This window comes from Anolis carolinensis, unplaced genomic scaffold, assembly GCF_035594765.1.
Source record: "Anolis carolinensis isolate JA03-04 unplaced genomic scaffold, rAnoCar3.1.pri scaffold_11, whole genome shotgun sequence".
In the NCBI taxonomy this organism is placed as follows: domain Eukaryota; kingdom Metazoa; phylum Chordata; class Lepidosauria; order Squamata; family Dactyloidae; genus Anolis; species Anolis carolinensis.
The window spans coordinates 24,175,546-24,197,345 of NW_026943822.1; the positions used below are offsets into that span (position 1 = coordinate 24,175,546).

Consider the following 21,800-nt stretch of genomic DNA (forward strand, 5'->3'; position numbering starts at 1 on the left):
TGAAGTCCAGGAACATATTCCCAACAGGTATGGAGGCTATACCATATCTCTAGACCATTCAAGACCAAAGTTCTCGTGTTAAGATTCGTCATGGACAATAATTTACAGCAGACTCAACTTTACAGAGAGTCAGTCCACTGAAATCAAGATATGGACCATTATCTTAAACAATACACACTATGGGGGCTAAAAAAAAAGCTAAAACCCAAAGATAGTGATGAAATGCAATTGATTCCTACCCTCTTTGGTCCAAATAAATTGTTGTAGAGGGTCCGGAAGCTCTTCCGCGTATAGTTGCAGCGGTACGCCCCACCCATGAGATATTCTAGCACCAGGCCAATGTCAATGAGGCTAATGTGGTAGTCTGGAGGCAGGTTGCCCTGGGAAGGAAAAAAACCCAACACATATGTCATTGCTGGGTGGAAAAACACAATCTGGGAGACCTTATATTTATTTGGTATTGCACACATTTGCTAAAGATTACAACACTGCTTGCAGGGAGTGTGTCCTTCTTGGTGGCTTTGGAATTGTCTTTCTAGGGAGGCCAAGATGGCTCTCCCCTTGCTGTCCTGCTGTAGGCTTTGGAAATTCAGGAATATATCCTCTGAAGAAACAGGGATTGTATCATTAAATCAAATTATAAAGGCATGGACTCCTGAGTGAGGAAGCCCAATGCTTTGGTTCGTGGGAGCATCATCAGACGTTCCAGAAGAAACCTTTCAGTCCACGATCTCCACTCCATGTTGTTCATAACTGAATAGTAAATTGAGGAATATATCCTCTGAAGCTACAGGAATTGTAATATTAAAGCAAATTATAAAGACATGGACTCTTGAGTGAGGAAGCTCAATGTTTTGGTTCGTGGAAGCATCATCAGACGTTCCAGAAGAAAATTTCAGTTCACAATCTCCACTCCATGGAATGATAACTCTTTGGAATGAAAGCCAACAGTAATCAAGATACTTCATTTTGCAAGTAGATCTTACTCCCCGTATGAACCTGAGAGTCATTAACTGCCTGGATTCTGCTTCATCAGATTGATATCAGGATCCCACGTTTGTCAGAAATCCAACCACCAGCTTCCATTAGGAAACCCATATTAACTACAATTTTACAATATCTCCAAAGCCAAACAAGCTTTTGATTAATCCGCCATCCAGATTGCTGTTGTATAACCTCTATGGCCATATTGCTGCAGATTGGATAGTTCTGTTAAAAGCTGGCACATGTCCTACCGCTTTGAGGGAAAGATACACATTTTTTAAAACAGCCGTGGGGTCTAATCTAAGAGAAACGAGACAACAACAAACTAAGACAAAAATGCTATGTTCTACGCAAGTCATTCACCTCCATGTTAACCCATCGAAATCCCCTAGTTAGTCGCTGGATGGGAATGAGCCAAAGGAGTGCGATGGAAAGAAGAAGGAAAGAGAGACAGAGATGGAGAAACACACAATGGCATGTTAATGATGGCAGAGAGCGATTTCACAGACACCACGATGAAGAAAAATGCTGACAGTGAATAATGGAATATGAACACACAATATGCATAGATATCACAGAATGAAGAGATGTTCAGTGTGACCCATCCTACGCTTTTTTTAATTTGGTAATCCTTTAACCAGTTGGAACGGGAATATGTAAAATGCCCCACTGGATTGGACTAGAAGTCAATATAATCTAACTTTCCATTTCCAGTAGCAACCAGTCTGATACTGGGGTGGGAAGAGGGAGACAAGGGAAGGCACGAGCTGGGCATGAAGATACCAGCCCTTTCCATTAAGTCTTGATAGAATTCACCTTATTATGAATGCATCACATATAAACTAATGGTTTTAGTCAATGATTTATGTGATGAGTGAAGACATCCTTCTATTGTCTGTCAATCATTTCCTTTGGGTGGTGGTGCCCAAATTCTAGTATTGTGAGAAAGGGAGGAAGCTCATCTTTACCATCTCCCGACAATCTATTTGGACACCATCAACCGGCAATGACCAAACTGAGGCTATCATACTTGGAACATATCATGAGATGACGTGAATTATTGGAAAAGGTGACCATGCCAGATCAAGTGGAAGACAGGATGGAAAAGGGATGACTTCACTTCAGATTCAGTCAAGAAATCTAAGGCTTCCTTGATTTTGAAAAACCTGCGCCATTAATATAAGATCTTTCCTTCATTATCTTGACACCAACTTGATAGCAAATAACAATGCTCCATTCACAATGTTATAGACTACTACTGTATCTCACTCATATTTCATCTAAAACAAACATTTACAAATATTATTTTTTAGCAGGGATGATACTAAAAACCCTTGACAGATGCCAGATGCTGGACTCCTCCTTCTTGGCCGCTCCATGGTTTTTCCAATAGGATTATTGCATGATTTTCATACTCTACATGCTATAATCTCACTTGATCATGAACAGAAAACATTGTGACTACATATGACTCAACAACTGGCAACTTGTAATATTATTTTTTCTCAGACAAATAGGAACATATCTTGCTCATTTCAGTTTCTCCTAACCCACATCTTATATACCATACACCTTACCTTTTTCACATCCCTGACAATCAGATGTAAAGTATTTGGTGGGCCCAATCTCTGAAAAAGACAACGTGTGAGCAATGTTGGAAGACTTAATATAGGAATGGTTTCTTAAAAGCATTATTTACACCAGGCCCACCTCCCGTCTCTGTACGCATTCTATTTTCTCTCTCTCAATGTCTCCTTCTGTTCTTTACCTCCTTTCTCAAGTCCATTCCTTTCTCCTTTACTAGGTTCTCCAATGACCTTAAAACTGAACTTGTAATCTCACCACTGGACCCACAACCTTAACGTTTTGATGGCTCTTCACACATACAGTTTGTCTACAAAGGCCCCTCATTTCATGGATATGATAAAGTAGACTTAGAATCATAGAATCATAGAATAGTAGAGTTGGAAGAGACCTCATGGGCCATCCAGTCCAACCCCCTGCTAAGAAGCAGGAAATCGCATTCAAAGCACCCCCGACAGATGGCCATCCAGCCTCTGCTTAAAAGCCTCCAAAGAAGGAGCCTCCACCACGGCCCCGGGGAGAGAGTTCCACTGTCGAACAGCCCTTCTCACAGTGAGGAAGTTCTTCCTGATGTTCAAGTGGAATCTCCTTTCCTGTAGTTTGAAGCCATTGTTCCGTGTCCTAGTCTGCAGGGCAGCAGAAAACAATCTTGCTCCCTCCTCCCTAGGACTTCCCTTCACGTATTTGTACATGGCTATCATGTCTCCTCTCAGCCTTCTCTTCTGCAGGCTAAACATGCCCAGCTCTTTAAGCCGCTCCTCATAGGGCTTGTTCTCCAGACCCTTAATCATTTTAGTCGCCCTCCTCTGGACGCTTTCCAGCTTCTGTCTATGAAAATTCACACTCCCAACATCTCTCTCTCAATTGCATACTGATATTCCAGACTAATTTTGGTTTGAGTTTGAGTTTCTGCAACCTTACCTCCCATAGTTTGCATATCAATCAATAATGATGACCATGATGATGATGATGATGATGATAATAATAATAATAATAATAATCACAAGTCGAACACTTCCCAAGTGATTTTGTGAAACGAAATCCAGCATATCTATCTTGTTTGCTGTGTCATACAATAAAATAATAATAACAACAATAATAATAACAACAATAATAATAATAACGCTTGGGAAGTGTTCGACTTGTGATTTTGTGATACGAAGTCCAGCATATCTATCTTGTTTGCTGTGTCATACAACATCGTTGTGTCAATAATAATAATAATAATAATAATAATACAACCCTAAACGCTTGGGAAGACAGTCCTAAACGCTTGGTAATTTTGTGATATAAAATCCAGCATATATATCTTGTTTGCTGTGTCATACTATGTTGTTTTGTCAATATTAATATTAATAATAATAATAATAATAATAATAGCCCATCCTTGCACTAAAGCCACCTTTGCCATCTTTATGTTCTTTCAGGTTAGTTGCCTCCATATTCACTCACAGTATTATAAAGCTCCTCCAGCCGAGGAATTGTGAGGAAGCGCTGCATACTGACTCCGTTCTCGATCAGGAGCTTCACAAAGTCCACCCGGTCCAAGACCAAAGCATCGAGCATTGCCTGCTCCAAGGAGTTTACCTGTGTAAAAAGGGAGAATGAAAAATACATTAAATGGAAGTGCCAAACCAAGGCAAACACTGTGCTGGACGACAGGGATGTTTCTGTTGGACGAAAAGGGGAAAAATCAACAGTTAGTGGTTTGAATGATTATCCATTTGCAGTCCAAGAAATAATGTTGGTATATAAGTTCTGATTTTGATGATACTTTGATAGTAACGTTCCCAAGTTCTGGAGAGTACTAGTATTTTGAAGGAACAAGACAAGCCTTGGCGCATCAAGGCCTTCACGGCTGCTCTTTAGGGGATTTCTGGAGCCAAATTGCAGAAATCGATAAGCACAACTGCCTAAGATCCCCCAAAAGGCCCACCCTGGCACAGAAACTACATCCCAGTTCTATTGTGTTTTAGCGTATTGTTATTGCTTGTGGTTTATACTGATTTAATTCTTTTAAGTTGCCTTTGTTTTGTATTGTTATATTGTGTGTTGAGGCCTTGGCCTTTGTAAGCCGCATCGAGTCCTTTGGGAGATGCTAGCGGGGTACAAATAAAGTTTAAGAATAATAATAATAATAATAATCCTTTGCTAATCTATCATTGCAACCTCACTGTTTTTAATTCTATGTTTTTAAGTTAGTTAGTTAGTTAGTTAGTTAGTAATTCTGTTTTTTAGTAAGTATGTTTCATTTTCTGGTCAGTGCTTAAATATTATAACTGGTACATGTTATTGTTTATTGATGTATTGTACATTGTTATTGTTTTGTATCTGATATTTCTGTGAGCCGCCCCAAGTCCCCTCCGGGGGAGATGGTGGCAGGATACAAATAAACTTATTATTGTTATTGTTATTGTTATTATCCTAAAGCAGAAAAATGAAAAGGAGCAAGCACTCCATAAAGGCAATCTCTATTTGGGGTGATGGGAGGACACTGCTTTTGTCCTCACCCAGTTCAGCAGCTCCAGTTTCCTTGGATCCGTTTCCTCCTCCGGCTCTTCCTTCTGCTTCCCGCCCTTCTTCTTCCCTTTGCCTTTCCCTCTTCCTCCTTTCGCTTGAGGCGCCGGGGACTTCTTCTCCTTTTCGGGGGCCACCCCGTCTCCAGCCGCAAGGCTTCCCAAGGGCTGCAATGGGGAGAAAATGGCAGCTGAGTGGCCCAAGACGTTACAAAACGCATTGGGAAATCCCATTAAGACATTGGATACAAATCACGATCTGAACGAGCAAGTAAACAGGGACCCAAGACAAAATTGTTGCAGCAGAGTTGCATCAAGGCCTCAGGCCTTTCCAAGAATGTGAGGGCATACCACAGCAACACCACCAATACATATTGTCATAAATAAATATAATTTAAACTAATTTACTAATGATACGGTGAGTGGGACTGCTAAGTGTGGTATTGTTCTCCACGCCAGGGGCCAAAAAGGTTGGCCTTAAGTGAGACGAGACTTGGGATGGATCCCCAGCAATTCTTGGTTGCCATTCTTCAGCTACTCAGAGTCAGAAATGTGATCAGTTTATAAAATCTCATGCAGACTGGCTTAATCTTCATAGATTAGAAATTATACGAGAGGGCTGAATACTTTCACATGCAAAAATGAGATAATTGTGACTGATTTTTTGTTAAAAAGGGATCCAACAATTTCTCCAAGAAAATGGTTACCGGCCAGTGGTGTCCGAAAACAAAGATCTGGCTCCGTGCGATGTCCACTCGATTCCAGGCCAAGGCTAAACTCAGCTGATCTGGGGCAGATGCATTGGTCCCTAAGGAAGCAAAGGACGGTTCAATACTTATTCCACAATGGGGACAGCTTCAACTTTCTACCAAATCAATAAACAGAATAAGAAGAAAGAGAAAACCAAACAGGGACCTTATGCAATTATAGCACAATGATCTGTCTTTAACTGTTCTGGATCAGGATGGGAATTCTAGCAACTAGTAAAACTTTCCAAAAAAGGCAGATTGCCTCTATTCTAAGGGAGCCCCATTTAAGAATTCATACTTGGTCCAGTATTAATATTGTTACCTAAATATGCAGACAGAGAGGGCCACCTTTTTGCAGTTTCCACATCGTTGCCTGGATGACTCACCTTTAAGCAACGCTGTCAAGATAGACATCTCAATATCCTGCTGTCCCTCGGATCCCATGCGGAACACCGTGATCTGAACAGCCACAAAGAAGAAAAGGCGTAAGTGGTTGCTCCATTTCCCCAATCCCATTGTTGAAGAGTTTTGTTCAACTCTGCAGCCCGTGCATGTGTTTTTAAAACACATGCATGCACCCCGATAAAAGTTTGATGCAAGGAAAACTATATTGAAAACTCGATTGTGCCCTTAGCTTGGAAACATCACCTTTTGGACTACAACCCTGAGAATCCCCAGATCCCATGATCACTGGGGGATTTCTGGGAATTAAGATGTAACTCCATTAATTCCCTCCACTCTCTAATCACACAGACATGGCTGTGTTTGGTGGAAGCTTCATTGCTTAAATCAGGGATGAGCTATTATTGTTATTATTGTTATTATTATTATTATTATTTATTTATTTATTATTGACACAACAACATTGTATGACACAGCAAACAAGATAGATATGCTGGATTTCATATTACAAAATCACAAGTCGAATTATTATTATTATTATCATCATCATTACCATTATCATCATTGTAATCACCACCACTATTGTCATATTTTTTGTATAGAAAACAGTTTTCTGCGCAAAACAACGATCACTGAATTTTGTATGCATTTGATTCTGAGCTGCGAAAATTCTCATCAGTCTAGGAATCTTTTCATCCGGGTTTGTTGACACATGAGAAGCGCGTTTAATGAATAAACACCCAAGTCGACATAGCCCAAATTAAGGTTTTTGTACGAGGTTCTGGATGAATGAATTTAATTATACATATGTTTTAAGTTTTGTAATGTATTTTAATCTTATTTTAAGTGATTTATATGTATTGTTCTGATTTATATTGTGTTTTGGGCATTAAATTTTGCCAGTCTTTGTGAGCCGCCCTGAGTCCCCTTGGGTGAGAAGGGCGGGGTATAAATGCTGTAAATAAATAAATAAATATTTTTTGACTATTTTGGGGAAACATTTTGGGCTGTTCTTCTCGTATCTGCTCAGCCATGATGATTCTCTGAGCCTTGGATGATGCTAGGCCAGGAGGCAGAGGAAACCTCCTGCATCATTCACCTGCTTTGTACGGCGGAAGTAAGGAGAGGAGCCAAGCTGGGGATCGGAAACCTTTATTGAACCCCAAAGGTCCTGTTTAGAAGGGCCTTGGGCTTTGCCCTCCTGCCTACGCTGTGAATTCACTCTCTGGAGGATCGGGACCTTTTCCTCTTGCATTTGTCACACTCCAAAGAGATTTGGCAGAGAAAGGAAAGCGAACATGATGCCTGCAGGATATTCTCTCTGCAGCCAGTTATCTCCAAACTGGAACATGAGGATTTATATTTAATCTGATCAAATTGGTCTCCTAACTCCCCCCCTTTAGAAGAGCAGTGCTTTAATTGCTGTTGCCACAAAACGAACATTCTGTAATTTGCCTACTTTATTGCCTTTCCACGGGATCAGGTGGAGGGACGGAGGGGTGGAAAGGGGGGGGGGGGGCGGTGCAGAGAAACCATTCCTTGATGGAGGCTTTTGAGGACAAGCAGATTATATAATCGGAAGGGATTCCCTGGTTGCCCCAGATGTTGGCACCATGTGACCAGCGGGACACCAAGATGGTGTTCCCCATTCATACTTCAAGGCAAAGTCCATAAAATTAACAGAATTTGAAAAATTACTTATACAATCAAAGCAGAATGGGACAGATGAAGGAACAAAAGGAATAATAAGTAATATTTATAAAATAATGATGCCAGGAGGAGGCTTTCCCTCTCTTTGTCCTCACAATAATGTCATCAATCCAACATGGAAGAAAAGCAGAGTTCGGGGAAGTTGTTTTCTGGGATGGCAGCTCCCAGAACCCACCAGCTGGGATTCCTAGAGCTGCCATCCCAGGAAATCTCTGTGTTTCATATACAATGGCCCCTATCCTCAAACCATGTTTGACTTGACTGTCAAAGTGACTAGAGTGTAACATCCTCCATGGCTTGGTCCTGGCATTTGCTCGTTTTTGGAGATATGCAAGCGCGTCGGTTCCTTACCAGTTCTTTCTTCTTCATGCATTCCATGAGAATGACAAACAGCTGGTGTGCCTGATTCCGGCTGTAGTTAAAGGTCTTCTGGATGGTGACAAGCAGCTGATCCCTGAGCGACTCGCTGATGATGCTAAAGAGATTAGAAAGAGTAAAAGGGAAGCTTAGGCTTTCCGCACAATTCAACAGCAGTCGTTTAAAAAGCAAGTGTCATCCCTGAGTGGCCTAGATACCCTCAAGGCACCAGATTCTGTCTGGACAAGAGATCGGAAGAGAATTGGCCCCAGTGGCACTTGGAAGGGAGAGCAGGTGTTGTAGGCTCGATGTCAGAAGAAGGAAGTGGTCAAACTCCCTCTGAGGCTGCATCCACACTGCCATATAATGCAGTTTCAAACTGCATTATGTGGCAGTTTTACCACTTCCTTCCTCCCACTCATATAATGCTGTTCAGTGTAGTCAAAGTGCATTATATGGGTTTACATCATATCCCAGGCAAGAGATAAAAGTGAGAAAATAATAATAGTAGTAATTATTGGCCCCAATTGGAAGCTGCTGTGATTTTACTGATTGTTATTTTAATGTAAATTTTATTTTTGGGTAATAATGTGTTTTTATATTGTTGTGTATTGTATGTCTGTATCTTTGTTGTAAACCGCCCTGAGTCCCTTCTGGGAGATAGGGTGGTATATAAATAAAGTTTTTTTGTTATTACTATTATTATTACTATTAATATTAATATTATTAATTATTGTGAATAATAATAATAATAATAATAATAAAATAATAATAATAATAATAATAATAATAATAATAATAATAATAATAATAATGTCATCATGTGTTGGCAGGTAATTTGAAGGCATATACATACATTCCATAATATTGGAGGGACGGACGGACCCCAGATGTTTACTATATGCAATACCTCTGACAACACATTCAAATCAATAGGCCTTTTATAGTTGATAAGCACAGCTTTTCACATCTCAAGTGGAAGGGGGAGAATTTTTGAAAAAGCTATCTAGTTTCCCACCAAGCATAAGCCGGAGTCTTCCAACTGTGGCCAATTTCCTCTGCTTTCAGTTTGACTGGAAGGCAATTCATCCCAAGCTGAGGCTCGAAAAGGGCTCCGCATTCCCCTGTCATTGCAAAACAGGGCTCTAATCAGGACGAGGCAGGAGAGTTCCCAAAGGCGCCCAGTTTGCAAGGAAGCTCTTTAGCCTGAGAACCTGGAAGGTGTTCTTGGCACTGGGAGGCACAGAGCTATCAAAAAAGGCTTTAAAAGGTGGCAAGGGTAAACGTTTGGAAATTGGATGGTGAGTCCTATACAGCTTCAGCATCCCTTTTCTGAAATACAGGACCAATTCCATATCCATGGGGATATGTTCCTCTAGATACCTTTAGATACTAGCAAACGCTGTGCCATATTTGGCCTGGAAGAACACCACAGAGTCACACTAGAGCAGGGATCCCCAAACTACAGCCCGGGGGCCACATGCGGCCTATTGAAGCAATTTATATGGCCCCTATGGCACAAAGGCAGACGGTGGTTGGACTAAATGGTGCAAGGGATCTCTTCCAACACCACCACCACCACCACCATCATCATCATCATTAACATTGAGGCTGGGTGGCCATCTGTCAGGGGTGCTTTACTTGTGCTTTTGGTGCACAAAGGCAGAAGGGGGTTGGACTCAATGGCCCAAGGGGTCTCTTCCAACCCTCTTTACTATTATTATTATTATTATTATTATTATTATTATTATTATTATTATTATTATTATTATTATTATGACACAGCAAACAAGATAGATATGCTCGATTTGGTTTCACAAAATCACAAGTCGAACACTTCTCAAGTGTCTAGGACTGTGTGATGTATTTTCGGATGATGTGCGCAGATCCCAGCCGGGTGGCCTTTTGCAGTTGGCAGATCATAATTTTGTCAATGTCTATTGTTTCCAAATGCCGGCTGGGATCTTTTGGCACAGCACCCAATGTCCATATTGTTGTTGTTGTTGTTGTTGTTGTTGTTGTTGTTGTTGTTATTATTATTCCTTGATGGCCAACTATAGTCCAGCCCTCCAACGGTCTGAGGGATTGTGAACTGGCCCCCTGTTTAAAAAGTTTGGGGACCCCTGCACTAGAGAAGCCCACAGACGTTGTGCTCTTCTTACCCTCCTTCTTCGGAGTATTTGTGCGCAAATGATAAAATGTCGGACGCCCTCCCGCTGCCGTCGCAAATCACCACGGGGAGCGGGGGGTCTTCGCGGAGGCATTCCAAGACGATGGAAATCACGTTGGGGCCTCCTTCCACGATCAGACCCACCACGGGGACCCCCTGCCCGAGTCCTGCGGGACAAAGCGAGAAAGACGGCTGTCAATTGCTGTGAGGGAGGTTCTGAGATCACGGGGACCCTTGGAGTGTCTCCACCAACCAAGACATTGGGGTTGAAGAGCAGAGAATAAGAAACAGATGAAGTCCTGAACAATCCAGAAAGGGAAGCACATCTCTAACACGACCCCAAGTGGCACCCAATACAAACTGTTGGGAATCTAGGAGCTGTTAAGCTCAAATCACCCTCTTTGTGAGGTAAATTCCCAGGAAAAACGGCAGAGTGTATGGAAGTATTTCTTCCAATGCAGAAGAGAAACTTATGCGGGGTGAGTTTAGGAAAGCCTTTGTCTCTTCAGGATGGCAAAGGATCGCAAAGTCAGCTTAAAAAGTTTAAAAACATCTATTGAGGTAAAAAGAAATCCATTGATGGATTGAAAAGGTTTGGAGCTAACTAGCTTATCTAATCTGGTCTAAGACAGGTAGATGGATCAAAACAACAAAGAATCTAGATAGCTACATCTTGACTACATGAGGGGACAAAATGTGTCCTCTCTGTGAAACAAAGCAGGAAGAATGAATGGCGGACCACCTCGTGGTGAGTCCCTTTCTTCTCTCTAGGGCCATAAAAATACCAAAGGCTAAATTGAGGAAGTTACATCAAAGCCCTAGGAGAGATCACATTTCTAAGTCAACAAGTGAATGGGGGGGATCTAAACAGAACAGGAAGAAGGAAATAAGAGTAAAGCCTATCAAGCCTGTGGGAAGGTGTCCCGAACTCTGCTCTAGGCTTGCTATCGAAGGATAGAGACTTAGGCAGGGCAGAATGACATTTTCTAACACAACCCCCCCCCCCCCTTCCTGGCTGACCGACGTTAGAGACAACAGCTGAGCACCCCTTTGCTGTCCCTGCCTCTCTGCGATCTCCAGGCATAGGATGACAAAGGGAAGCCCACAGGTCATGTGATCCAGGCAGCCTCGGTCACCTGTCGGGACGCTGCAGCGCTAGAAGGGAAAAAATAATTATCTTTATGCCAAAGAGGGATGTTCCACCAAATTATACCACTAAAGTACAACTCTCAGGATTCCACAGCATCGACCCATGGTGGTTCAAGCGGTATCGAACCGTATTAATTCCACAATTTAGATGCACAATTTAGAGCTAGAAGGTACGTTCAGCTGAATTCAATGCCGTTTAGGGAGCAACTGTCGCATCAGCGTTCTTCATGCAGCACCTCCCTTGGAAGCGGAACAGGACGACGCACTTACGGGTGTTGATTTTCTGGAGGGAGATGTGCTTCTCCAGCTGGCGCCTGAGCTTCACTTCCGCCCCGTATTTGCCCAGGGTGCCGTTGTCGGCCAGGATGAAGTGCGTGTGGGAACTGTTGAGCACAGAGAGTTTGCTTAGTGGGTTTGACATGGTCTGATACACTCTTGTCACCTGTCGGAAAGAAAAAAGGCAGCGTTGTTTCCTTCTGGTTTTGCTTCAGAAGCCAAGTGTCTCTCAAATGCAACTGCAATCAATGTGTAAGCCACCTTGAGAGAACAACAACAACAACAACAACAACAACAACAACAAATTGTGTAATTCAACCCTCTCATCACTGATAGAATATGGCCTGCGCCATAGGCCTGGGCTGTGGCGCAGGCTGGAGAGCAAGCCAGTTGCAACCAGCTGCAATGAATCACTCTGACCAGGAGGTCATGAGTTCGAGGCCCGCTCGGAGCCTATGTTTGTCTTGTCTTTGTTCTATGTTAAAAGGCATTGAATGTTTGCCTATATGTGTAATGTAATCCGCCCTGAGTCCCCTTCGGGGTGAGAAGGGCGGATTATAAATGCTGCAAATAATAAATAAATAAATAAATATGTTAATTGCAAAACTCCAAATAAAAAGAGAGGTCACATCTGTGTCCTTAATGCTGTATTTTTCCATCACACACCATTAGTTTTTCACCATGCCTCCTTCTTCCCTACTATCAATTTCTGTATCACATAGTCCTAGACATTTGGGAAGTGTCCGACATGCGATCCAATACAACAGCCAGCATAGCGATCTTGTTGGCTGTGTACTTATCTCATTTGTATCAAACAACAGCAACAACAACAATAATAGGCAGATGTCTTTGGACACTTGGAGACCAGGATTCGAATTCCTGCTCAGTTATGAATACCCAATACATGTCCTTGGGCAAGTCTCACAAGGTTAAAACCTTGTACTGGCTGAACTGCTGACCTGAAGGTTAGATTGCTGATCTGAAGGTTGGTGGTTTGAATCTGCGAGAAGGGGTGAGCTCCCATCTGTCAGCTCTAGCTAGCGGGGACATGAGAGAAGCCTCCCAGCAATATCTCTGTAGGCGGCCAATTCTCTCACACCAGAAGCGACTTGCATTATGTTCTCTAGTCACTTCTGACATAAAATAAATAAATAAATAAAACTATAGCCCCCATAGTTTTCTATAGGATGGCAATACCAGTACAGGGTTAAATTATGTAGAAAAACAGGTACAGGTTTGCAGAGCTGTTCTGCCCTCTACAGACCATTTTGTGCAAGAAATAAATAAATATGCTCAATGTAAAAAATCTGTTGAGCTTTAAGTGATCACACCAGCAACTTAAAGAGAACAGATTTTTTGCCAGTTGGCAATGTTGCATTTCTGCCTTGGGGAGGACTGATAGGAGCAAAAGAAAGCCAGGTAGAAGCAGGATTTCAACCACGACAGCAAGAGGAGAAAAAGAGAAACACTGTTTTTGGAAGCTCCCCTTATCTGATGCAAACGCTCGACTGTAGGGTTTCCTTGGATGGGTTTGTTTACAAGGGGTTTTCCTTTGCCTTCCTCTAAGGCTGAGAGAGTGCGGCATGCCCAAGGTCATCCAATGGGTTCCACACCTGGTTCCAACCCTGGCCTCCAGAATTGTATTCCAACACATTTCGCCATGCTGGAAAAAGTGCTCAACAATCCTGAGTTAGTGCACTACCCTGCCTGACTTTGTGATTTAAAAAATCATGAGATTCTTTCATCCAAGTAAAGCAGAAAGTCCTGGTTGGAATCCAGAGCAAATGTTTGGGATCTTACATCTTTCCCAATCAGGTCTTCCTTGTTTTCCACAATGCCCCACGGAGCAATTCCTATGGCACAGATTCGTCCTCTGGACTTGGAAGAATGGTCTTTCAAGGCATCTCCGACGTGGCGAATGACTCCTAGAGGAAGGACGGCATGGGTTAGAGCCTTCTCTAGAGGTCTTCCCTACTACTTCAACAACAGACCTAAACTTTGGTCTTCTGGATGTTTTGGACCTCAGCTCCAAGAATCCTTGATTTATGACCAAAGCCGTTGAGGCTTCTGGGAGCTGAAGACCCAAACATCTTGGGACTCAATGACCTAGTAAGCCTTCCATCTCTCCTTCTTGAAAAGTGGTAAGGTGGCCACATGGAACAGGGCCTTTGGTGACACTGAGATCCACTAGAGGCCAACCAGAGTCAAGTTCTAATACTTCTGATAAGAGTTGGTTGGGACATATTATCCCACCAAATCTCTTGAATGAAGTGAATGCAAGTAGATGAACACCAAAGCCTGGTAGATGCTTCTCGGCTTCTTACCTGTACTGACTCCTCCGGTGAAGATCCAGGCACCCGTTGTCATGGCGGCCTTGATGAGGCCCTTCCCAAAGACTTGCTTCAGCTTGGGTTGGAGCTCAAAGTTCTGCAGCCCTCCGTGGACGGAGATCAAGAGTTTGGGGAGCTCCAGCTGCCACTCCTTGACCATAAGGTGGAGCAGAGCGTCCGGCTTGGTGTCGTAAGACACTCGGATATACTGCAAGAGGACAAAGGGGTCATGAGGATGTGCCAAGAGCTGCACCAGATTCAAGGAAAAGCTCATTGAGGACATCTCACATGAGTCAACCAGATACCTCCAGGAAGAATTTCATGAAGGCCATTGTTTCTTAGTCCCACCAATAATGGAAAGGCTACACAAGCTCATAACCCGTGATGGGTAATGGGTAATGAGTCAATCCGAATTAATCCAGAGTGACACCGGATCTTAACACCTGGAAAGATCCGGGTCTTAATGTAAGGTCCGGATCTTTGCAGGTGTGGCCCTATAGGGATTGACTACCAGGACCACATTCCAGGATCCAGAAAATAGTGTTTTCTCCACAGAAAAGTCTGTTTTCTGTACAGAACAACCATGTGCAAATTTTGCACACAATAAGTTCTGAATCGCGAATAGGATTCTGAGGCTGAGGAAGTATCTGCTGGACCTAATCCCATTGTCACACTGCCGTTTCCTTTTCCTTGGGTGTCATCTCTGATTCAGATTGTGAACCTATGAGGGCAGGGAACTTTCTCATTGCTCTTTTATGCCGTGTACAGTGATGGCACTACGTCAATAAATCATGCCTATGCTGCACTTGCATGCACAAAATGCCACAAATGGGACGCCAAGAAGAAGGAGAAGGAGGCAGAGAAGAGGAAACAAGACAAAGCTCGGCCACTTACCATGGACTTGTTGCTGTGCCCTCCACCTTGAAACTCGAGGTTCCCATAGGCATCGGTAGGGAGCGCATGGGTGTGCTTACTGACGGACCATTTATCCGGCTGCGTGTCCACCTGCTTCGCAGCCTCCTCTCCGTTTTTGTTTGTGGTTGTGATCGCAGGGATCGGGGTGTGCTGAGTAAGAAGTTGGCCGCAACAGCACCTGCGGAGAAAAGCCGGAGCGGCAACGGTGAGTCTGCACAACTCCCCACGAATTAAAGTGACAAATACTGTGACCTCCCAACCAATGGGAACACTCCCCTGGCACAAGAGAGAATACCTGGTGGCATCTTTGCTGTTGGCAATGATGTAAATGCACTCTCGCTTGAAAAAGGTCTTATCTATCCAAGCCTTTTGACCCTAGGAAACCAAGCAAAGAGAGAGGAAAACCATTAGAATGGATTGGATAGCAAAGAGGAAATGTTTGTTTAGGAGAAAAAAGTCAACATTTATTTATTTTCATCATTTCTATCCCGCCCTTCTCACCCGAAGGGACTCAGGGCGGCTCACAATCTGGCAAAATTCAATGCCAATATACAGTATAAAAAAATAAAACGTAAGCCAGAGGTCCCCAAACTTTTTAAACAGGGGGGGCCAGTTCACGATCCTTCAGACCGTTGGAGGGCCGGACTATAGTTGGCCACTGAGCAATAATAATAATAATAATAATAATAATAATAATAATAATAATAATAATAATAATAATAATAAAAAGAGGGTTGGAAGAGACCCCTCGAGCCATTTAGTCCAATACCCTTCTGCCTTTGTGCACCAAAAGCACAAGCAAAGCACCCCTGGCAGATGGCCACCCAGCCTCAATGCTAATAATAATAATAATAATAAGGATTGTAAGAGAAGAAGAGACCCCTTGGGTCATTTATCCCAACCCCCTTCTGCCCTTGTGCCATGGGGCCGGATAAATGGCTTCGATGGGCCGCATCCAGCCCCCGGGCCTTAGTTTGGGGACCCCTGACATAAGCAATTGAAACAATTAGGTAATTTAACAAAAGACAAGAAATAGATTTAAAACCATACATTATAAAATACTTGAGCCATTCGCCCACAACACCTTATACATAAACCTTAATCCGGACCGAGTTAAGCCAACAGAATTCACTCACCAAACGCCTGCTCACAAAGCCAAGTCTTTACTTTTTCCCTAAAACTCAGAAGGGATGGAGCCATTTGGCATTGTCTCGGATACATTTAAATTTGGAAGAAAGCAGCATATTTGAAGAGCAGTCCTTATTGTGCAAAATTGTCCGTAATGAACATACTTGAAGAGCAGCTCATTGCAAATTACAGGAAATCAACACATTGGGAGAGCAGAAGTCATAAGAATCAGAGACAGGGTGGATCTAAAGCCCTCCATTGGGTTTGTGCCCATATTTATGCTCCCCTCAAAGCCCACCTTTGAAGTGCTGCGGACCCCCAATATGGGATGTCACTCAAAGAGTCCCATCTAGCTATTGTCTTCTTGGAAACGTATGTAGACTAAGCAAGCTATTGTTTGCTCTCCATTGGCACTGGATGGGTATCTATACAGAACTGAAGAATAAAACTTGAGCAACTCCCTTGTAACAAGACTTCTGAAAATAGGGAGGGAAAGGGTTTAATGGTCCAAATGAAGACAACAATGTTCCCCAAACAACAATTCCATCCCTAAAGGAAATTTTACATCAGTCCACCAATTTCCAGCATTGCGGAAATTTTCGATCTGTGAAAAATTCAGAAATAGGGTTTAAGCCTCCAAAGAGATCCATGGAACGTGTCAACGAACGGAATATTGTGAGATGTGAACCATTTTCAGTGCAATGGTAGAAAATGGGTGGACTGAAGGAAAATAATATGGGGAGGAAAAATTATTATTAGAGGCAACAAGGGCTTTATTTTGACCTTAGATACATCCCTGCAGTTTAGGTATTGAAAAAGGGAAGCAAAGTTGCCAAAGGGCTGTTGACACGGCAAACAAAAGAGTTCGAAATGAAAACACTTTCCCGTGCTACCCACAAGTCTAGAAACTTGGGACGTGGAGAGAAATAAATGATTTCTGAATTTCCAGCATTGAAGCAACCTAAAATGAGCATTTCAAAATACCCCCAAAGAAAAAATCACATGCTGCAAAGGAAGGTGAATGCTGCAAATACAGGTGTGGATGACTTCCAGAGTCTCACTCTTTGCAAGGCTAGACATTTAAAGACTGAAGGAACATTTCACTGCGGAGACAGAATTTTCATCTCCCCAAAAATGGAGAGAAATGCCCCAATTTTTGCACCTTTCTGAGTCCCAAATGGTGGGATACAAATGGAATTAATCAAACAAACCCTAGTTCATCTTCGATGGATTTATTTCAGGGAAGCAGAGACGCATAAACAATTGAATAAAAACTCACAAAAGGCACGACTGACCAGCCTTTAAACTCAGTTTCATTGTCCTTGTGGGTGTAATCTCCTTACCCAAAGCTTGATTATACTCCTTTTAAAAACAATGAAGCAAATGCATTTATAGGGCAAGACAAATCAATGGCTTCTTGTCTGGTTGTCTGGCCAGAGCTTCTCTCCTGGTTGTGGAACACCAACAAGACGTTCTCCAAGGCAACTTTCTGGGCTCCCCAAAGGGAATTGCTCACCGCTGCTGGGAAAACTAACGAAGTCTCCAACCCATGCTTGGTATGAAAGTATCCTGAAGGGATTATTTCGGATTAGAAGCCACGTCCCAGCCGAGAGACAGAGAGGATCTTACTTCGGAGAAGGGAACGGCGAACATGCCGGCAAGGTCAGGAACAAATGCAACTCTGCATTTTTGTTGCTGTTGAACTTTAAGCCACTTACAAAGTGTGCCATGGATTGATGCATGGGACAATGGGCTGTTTTCTTCACAATTACAGAGCTTTTTTGAGCAAATGCAACAACACCTAAAGAAGGGAACTTGAAGAAAACTCCCACACAAGTATTTCGAATGGGACTTCTCGTTGTTTTTCATCTCCAAGGCTAAGGTAGTCCAATGGCAAAGCAAGGCAAGCCGATTCATTCATTTAAAAATGTAGGGAATAAAATTGAGTCATTTTTCATAGATCAAGAGAAAAGGAAAGCAAATATATCAGCAACTCTCCCCTAAGTACGCCTGGCCAAGAAAATCCCAGGTCGGCCCTAAATTGGAGTCGACTTGAAGGCAAGTAACAAAGGAGTCAGCATAGAATATTCATTTTGAAACCTCAATGTATGTGTTTCGTGGCAACTGGAAATGAAAGGCTGTGGCAAGTCTGGAAAAGACCAGTTGGGGAGAAATAAGAATAAGAAGGAACTGAAATGTCAATACAGGTTGAGTAGCTCTGAGATAGAATCCCCAAAATCCGAAATACTCCAAAATCATCCAAATGGGTAACTCAGATAGTGACACCTTCTTGTGATAGTTCAATGTACACATACTTTGTTTCATGTACAAAAAATTGCATATAATTTCCATCAGGCTATATGTGTAATGTGCACATGAAACAGCAATAAATGTTGCATCTAGACTTGAGCCCCATCTCCAAGACTCCATTATATAGGCAAATACAGCAATTCTAAAATCTGAAGGAAAAAAAATCCAAAATCTTCTGATCTCCAGAATTTTAGATACTTAGATATTCAGCATGTTCCTATTCTGCAATGTCATCTCTGCATATTCCCATGACTCACAGAAAACATTCTGGAATTTGGGGCTGATGGAGAAACCTTCCATTCAGTGGTATTTCAGAAGCTATAAAACCAGAGGCTCAAGGAGAAAAAATACCCTGAAATTAAGGGGAATTTTGAGATTTCTATGGGAGAAAATTTCTGAATAACTTCAAATAAAAATGGATTTATATGAGAAAAGAGGGGCACTTCTCTTGCATATTCCTAGTACACTCCAATGAAGTTAAGAAATGATGGCAGAACTATTATTGTGGAATTGTTAGCCACCTTGAGTCCCTATGAGGAGAAAGGCGGGCTAAAAATAAAGATAATGATGATAATGATAATAATAATAATAATAATAATAATAATAATAATAATAATAATAATAATAATTTGTGTTCTTTGTGATATATAGCAAAACCAAGCCTCATTTCATCCTTTCCAAATGCATCGATGAAGCATCCTGAAGTCACAAATCCCGTAGAAGCCCACAACCCCAAAAGTAAACTATGGGAAAACATGGCACGTCCTCTACAAAGTCCAACTTTAAACCTTAGATAATAATAATAATAATAATAATAATAATAATAATAATAATAATAATGAAACCAGTGCAGGTGGTCCCGGTGGTGATGGGCACACTGGGTGCCGTGCCAAAAGATCTCAGCCGGCATTTGGAAACAACAGGCATTGACAAAATCACGATCTGCCAACTGCAAAAGGCCACCCTACTGGGATCTGCACTCATCATCCGAAAATACATCACACAGTCCTAGACACTTGGGAAGTGTTCGACTTGTGATTTTGTGATATGAAATCCAGCATGTCTATCTTGTTTGCTGTGTCATAATAAAATAATAATAATAATAATAATAATAATAATAATAATAATAATAATTAATAATACATCACACAGTCCTAGACACTTGGGAAGTATTCGACTTGTGATTTTGTGATAAGAAATCCAGCATATCTATCTTGTTTGCTGTGTCATAATAAAATAATAATAATAATAACTTTATTTATACCCTGCCACCATCTCCCCGTGGGGACTCAGGGCGGCTAACAACAAGGATATGACAACAACATACCATACAATGCATACAATCAACTAAAATAATGAGATTTAAAAACAATGCAATACAAGATAAAAACAACATAATAGTTACTTTAAAACCGGAACATCAAATTGTTCTGCACAGCAAGGGGTGACTAATACATTATTCCACCAGGTCCAAGAATCATTCCGCAAAACGGAAAAAAAGGAAAAGTATGGTATATAATATAATATAAAGTAAGTTCTAGTTCTATACTTTCTCAAGTGATATAGTCATATATTATGATTGTAGTATCAGTTTATATATTCCAACTGTACAGATAAGTACATATTTCAATGTCCAATTTTAACAAATATAATTATTGGTACATAAAGTAGTCTTATTAAAGTCTTGATAATATTGGAATCCACCGATATACTCCTTTAACCAGGGAGTTTTCCTTCTTTGTTACTATTGACATGGAACTTTGATTTACTTTGAATGATTGATTTTGAAGAAGAGTGTTACAAACCTTGATAATATTATCAAGACTTTAATAAGACTACTTTATGTACCAATAATTATATTTGTTAAAATTGGACATTGAAATATGTACTTATCTGTACAGTTGGAATATATAAACTGATACTACAATCATAATACAGTAGAGTCTCACTTATCCAACACTCGCTTATCCATGTTTCTGGATTATCCAAGCCATTTTTGTAGTCAATGTTTTCAATATATCGTGATATTTTGGTGCTAAATTTGTAAATACAATAACATTACTGCATATTGATCTGCTTTTTCTGTCAAATTTGTTGTATAACATGATGTTTTGGTGCTTAATTTGTAAAATCATAACCTAATTTGATGATTAATAGGCTTTTCCTTAATCCCTCCTTATTATCCAAGATATTTGCTTATCCAAGCTTCTGCCGGCCCGTTTAGCTTGGATAAGTGAGATTCTACTATATATGACTATATCACTTGAGAAAGTATAGAACTAGAACTTACGTTATATTATATTATATACCATACTTTTCCTTTTTTCCCCGTTTTGCTGTATATAATAGACATCTGTGCATATAGCCAAGAATCATTCCACCAGGTCCTTGCAAATCCCTCTCCTCTAAATCCAACAAATGAAATAATTTTGGATCACATTGAGAAAGAGACTTCAGATAACACTCACTACTTCTTGACAACATTATTGCCAAACGCAAAAGGTTAGAGACCATCTATGAATCCAAATGACATGTTGGGACGTCTCCTACCGACTCTGCGACTCCGGCGGGTGTGTTTTCCAGTCTCTTCTCCAAGCGTGGTCTCTCTGAAGGCCCATGAAGTTTGGAAGCTTTAAGAAGCGGGGCTCATATGATGAGCATGTGAGTGGCGTCTTTGTTCAGGCCCGTCCCATGACTCTCTTTGAAGGTAATCCTTCGGAGGTCCCATGACCCCGCTGCCCGAGGGGGAATTTCCATCTCGTGGAGGACGGACGAGGCTCGGCCCCTCCGCTTTGATAGGCCCCACTTCTCCAATTGGTTAAACCTCGTTCCTCTGTCTCTCCCAGCTTCGGGCAACTTGCGAAGATGCCGGTTTGACGAGGAAAAGGGCTCAGCTGGTTCGGGCGGCCCCAACACGTCTAATCCGAAGCACACCCTCTCTCCTTAGGGCCCAAATTTCAGGGCTATTTGCATAATTGAGAGAATTGGACATAATGGGCCTTTCAGGGTCCTCATTAGAGGTACGGCTCAACATTCTTGGAGAAGAGGGGAAAAGGAGGTCATACGGCATTAATTATATCTAATCCTTTTAGGAGCAAATTGAACTTAGGGTGGGCGTTTCATTAGGACGTGGATTCAGAAACAACCTCACACACGTTTTCACATCAGGCATTGCTCTTTGGCAACCTTGGTTTTCATGTTCTCCCTTATCTTTGAGATT

The 21,800-nt window shown here is 41.8% G+C and overlaps 1 protein-coding gene and 1 non-coding gene across 5 annotated transcripts in view; both read right to left on the reverse strand.

Moving 5' to 3' along the window:
- trpm1 (transient receptor potential cation channel subfamily M member 1) overlaps positions 1-21,800 on the reverse strand; it is a 52,946-nt gene that overhangs the window by 16,442 nt on the left and 14,704 nt on the right. For all 4 annotated transcript variants that reach the window (XM_062963588.1, XM_008119950.3, XM_062963587.1 and 1 more), the window contains exons 2-14: positions 15,438-15,517; positions 15,122-15,320; positions 14,222-14,435; positions 13,698-13,822; positions 11,892-12,063; positions 10,465-10,639; positions 8,297-8,420; positions 6,220-6,292; positions 5,792-5,892; positions 5,079-5,252; positions 4,021-4,155; positions 2,562-2,612; positions 240-380 (exon numbers count right to left, since the gene is read on the reverse strand). In XM_062963588.1, the coding sequence (XP_062819658.1) occupies positions 240-380; positions 2,562-2,612; positions 4,021-4,155; positions 5,079-5,252; positions 5,792-5,892; positions 6,220-6,292; positions 8,297-8,420; positions 10,465-10,639; positions 11,892-12,063; positions 13,698-13,822; positions 14,222-14,435; positions 15,122-15,320; positions 15,438-15,517 (1,764 nt within the window). The remainder of the gene's footprint in view (positions 1-239; positions 381-2,561; positions 2,613-4,020; positions 4,156-5,078; positions 5,253-5,791; positions 5,893-6,219; positions 6,293-8,296; positions 8,421-10,464; positions 10,640-11,891; positions 12,064-13,697; positions 13,823-14,221; positions 14,436-15,121; positions 15,321-15,437; positions 15,518-21,800) is intronic.
- mir204a-1 (microRNA mir-204a-1) lies at positions 11,497-11,592 on the reverse strand. The gene has a single exon (NR_129912.1). It is a non-coding gene; the product is annotated as a microRNA mir-204a-1 (primary transcript).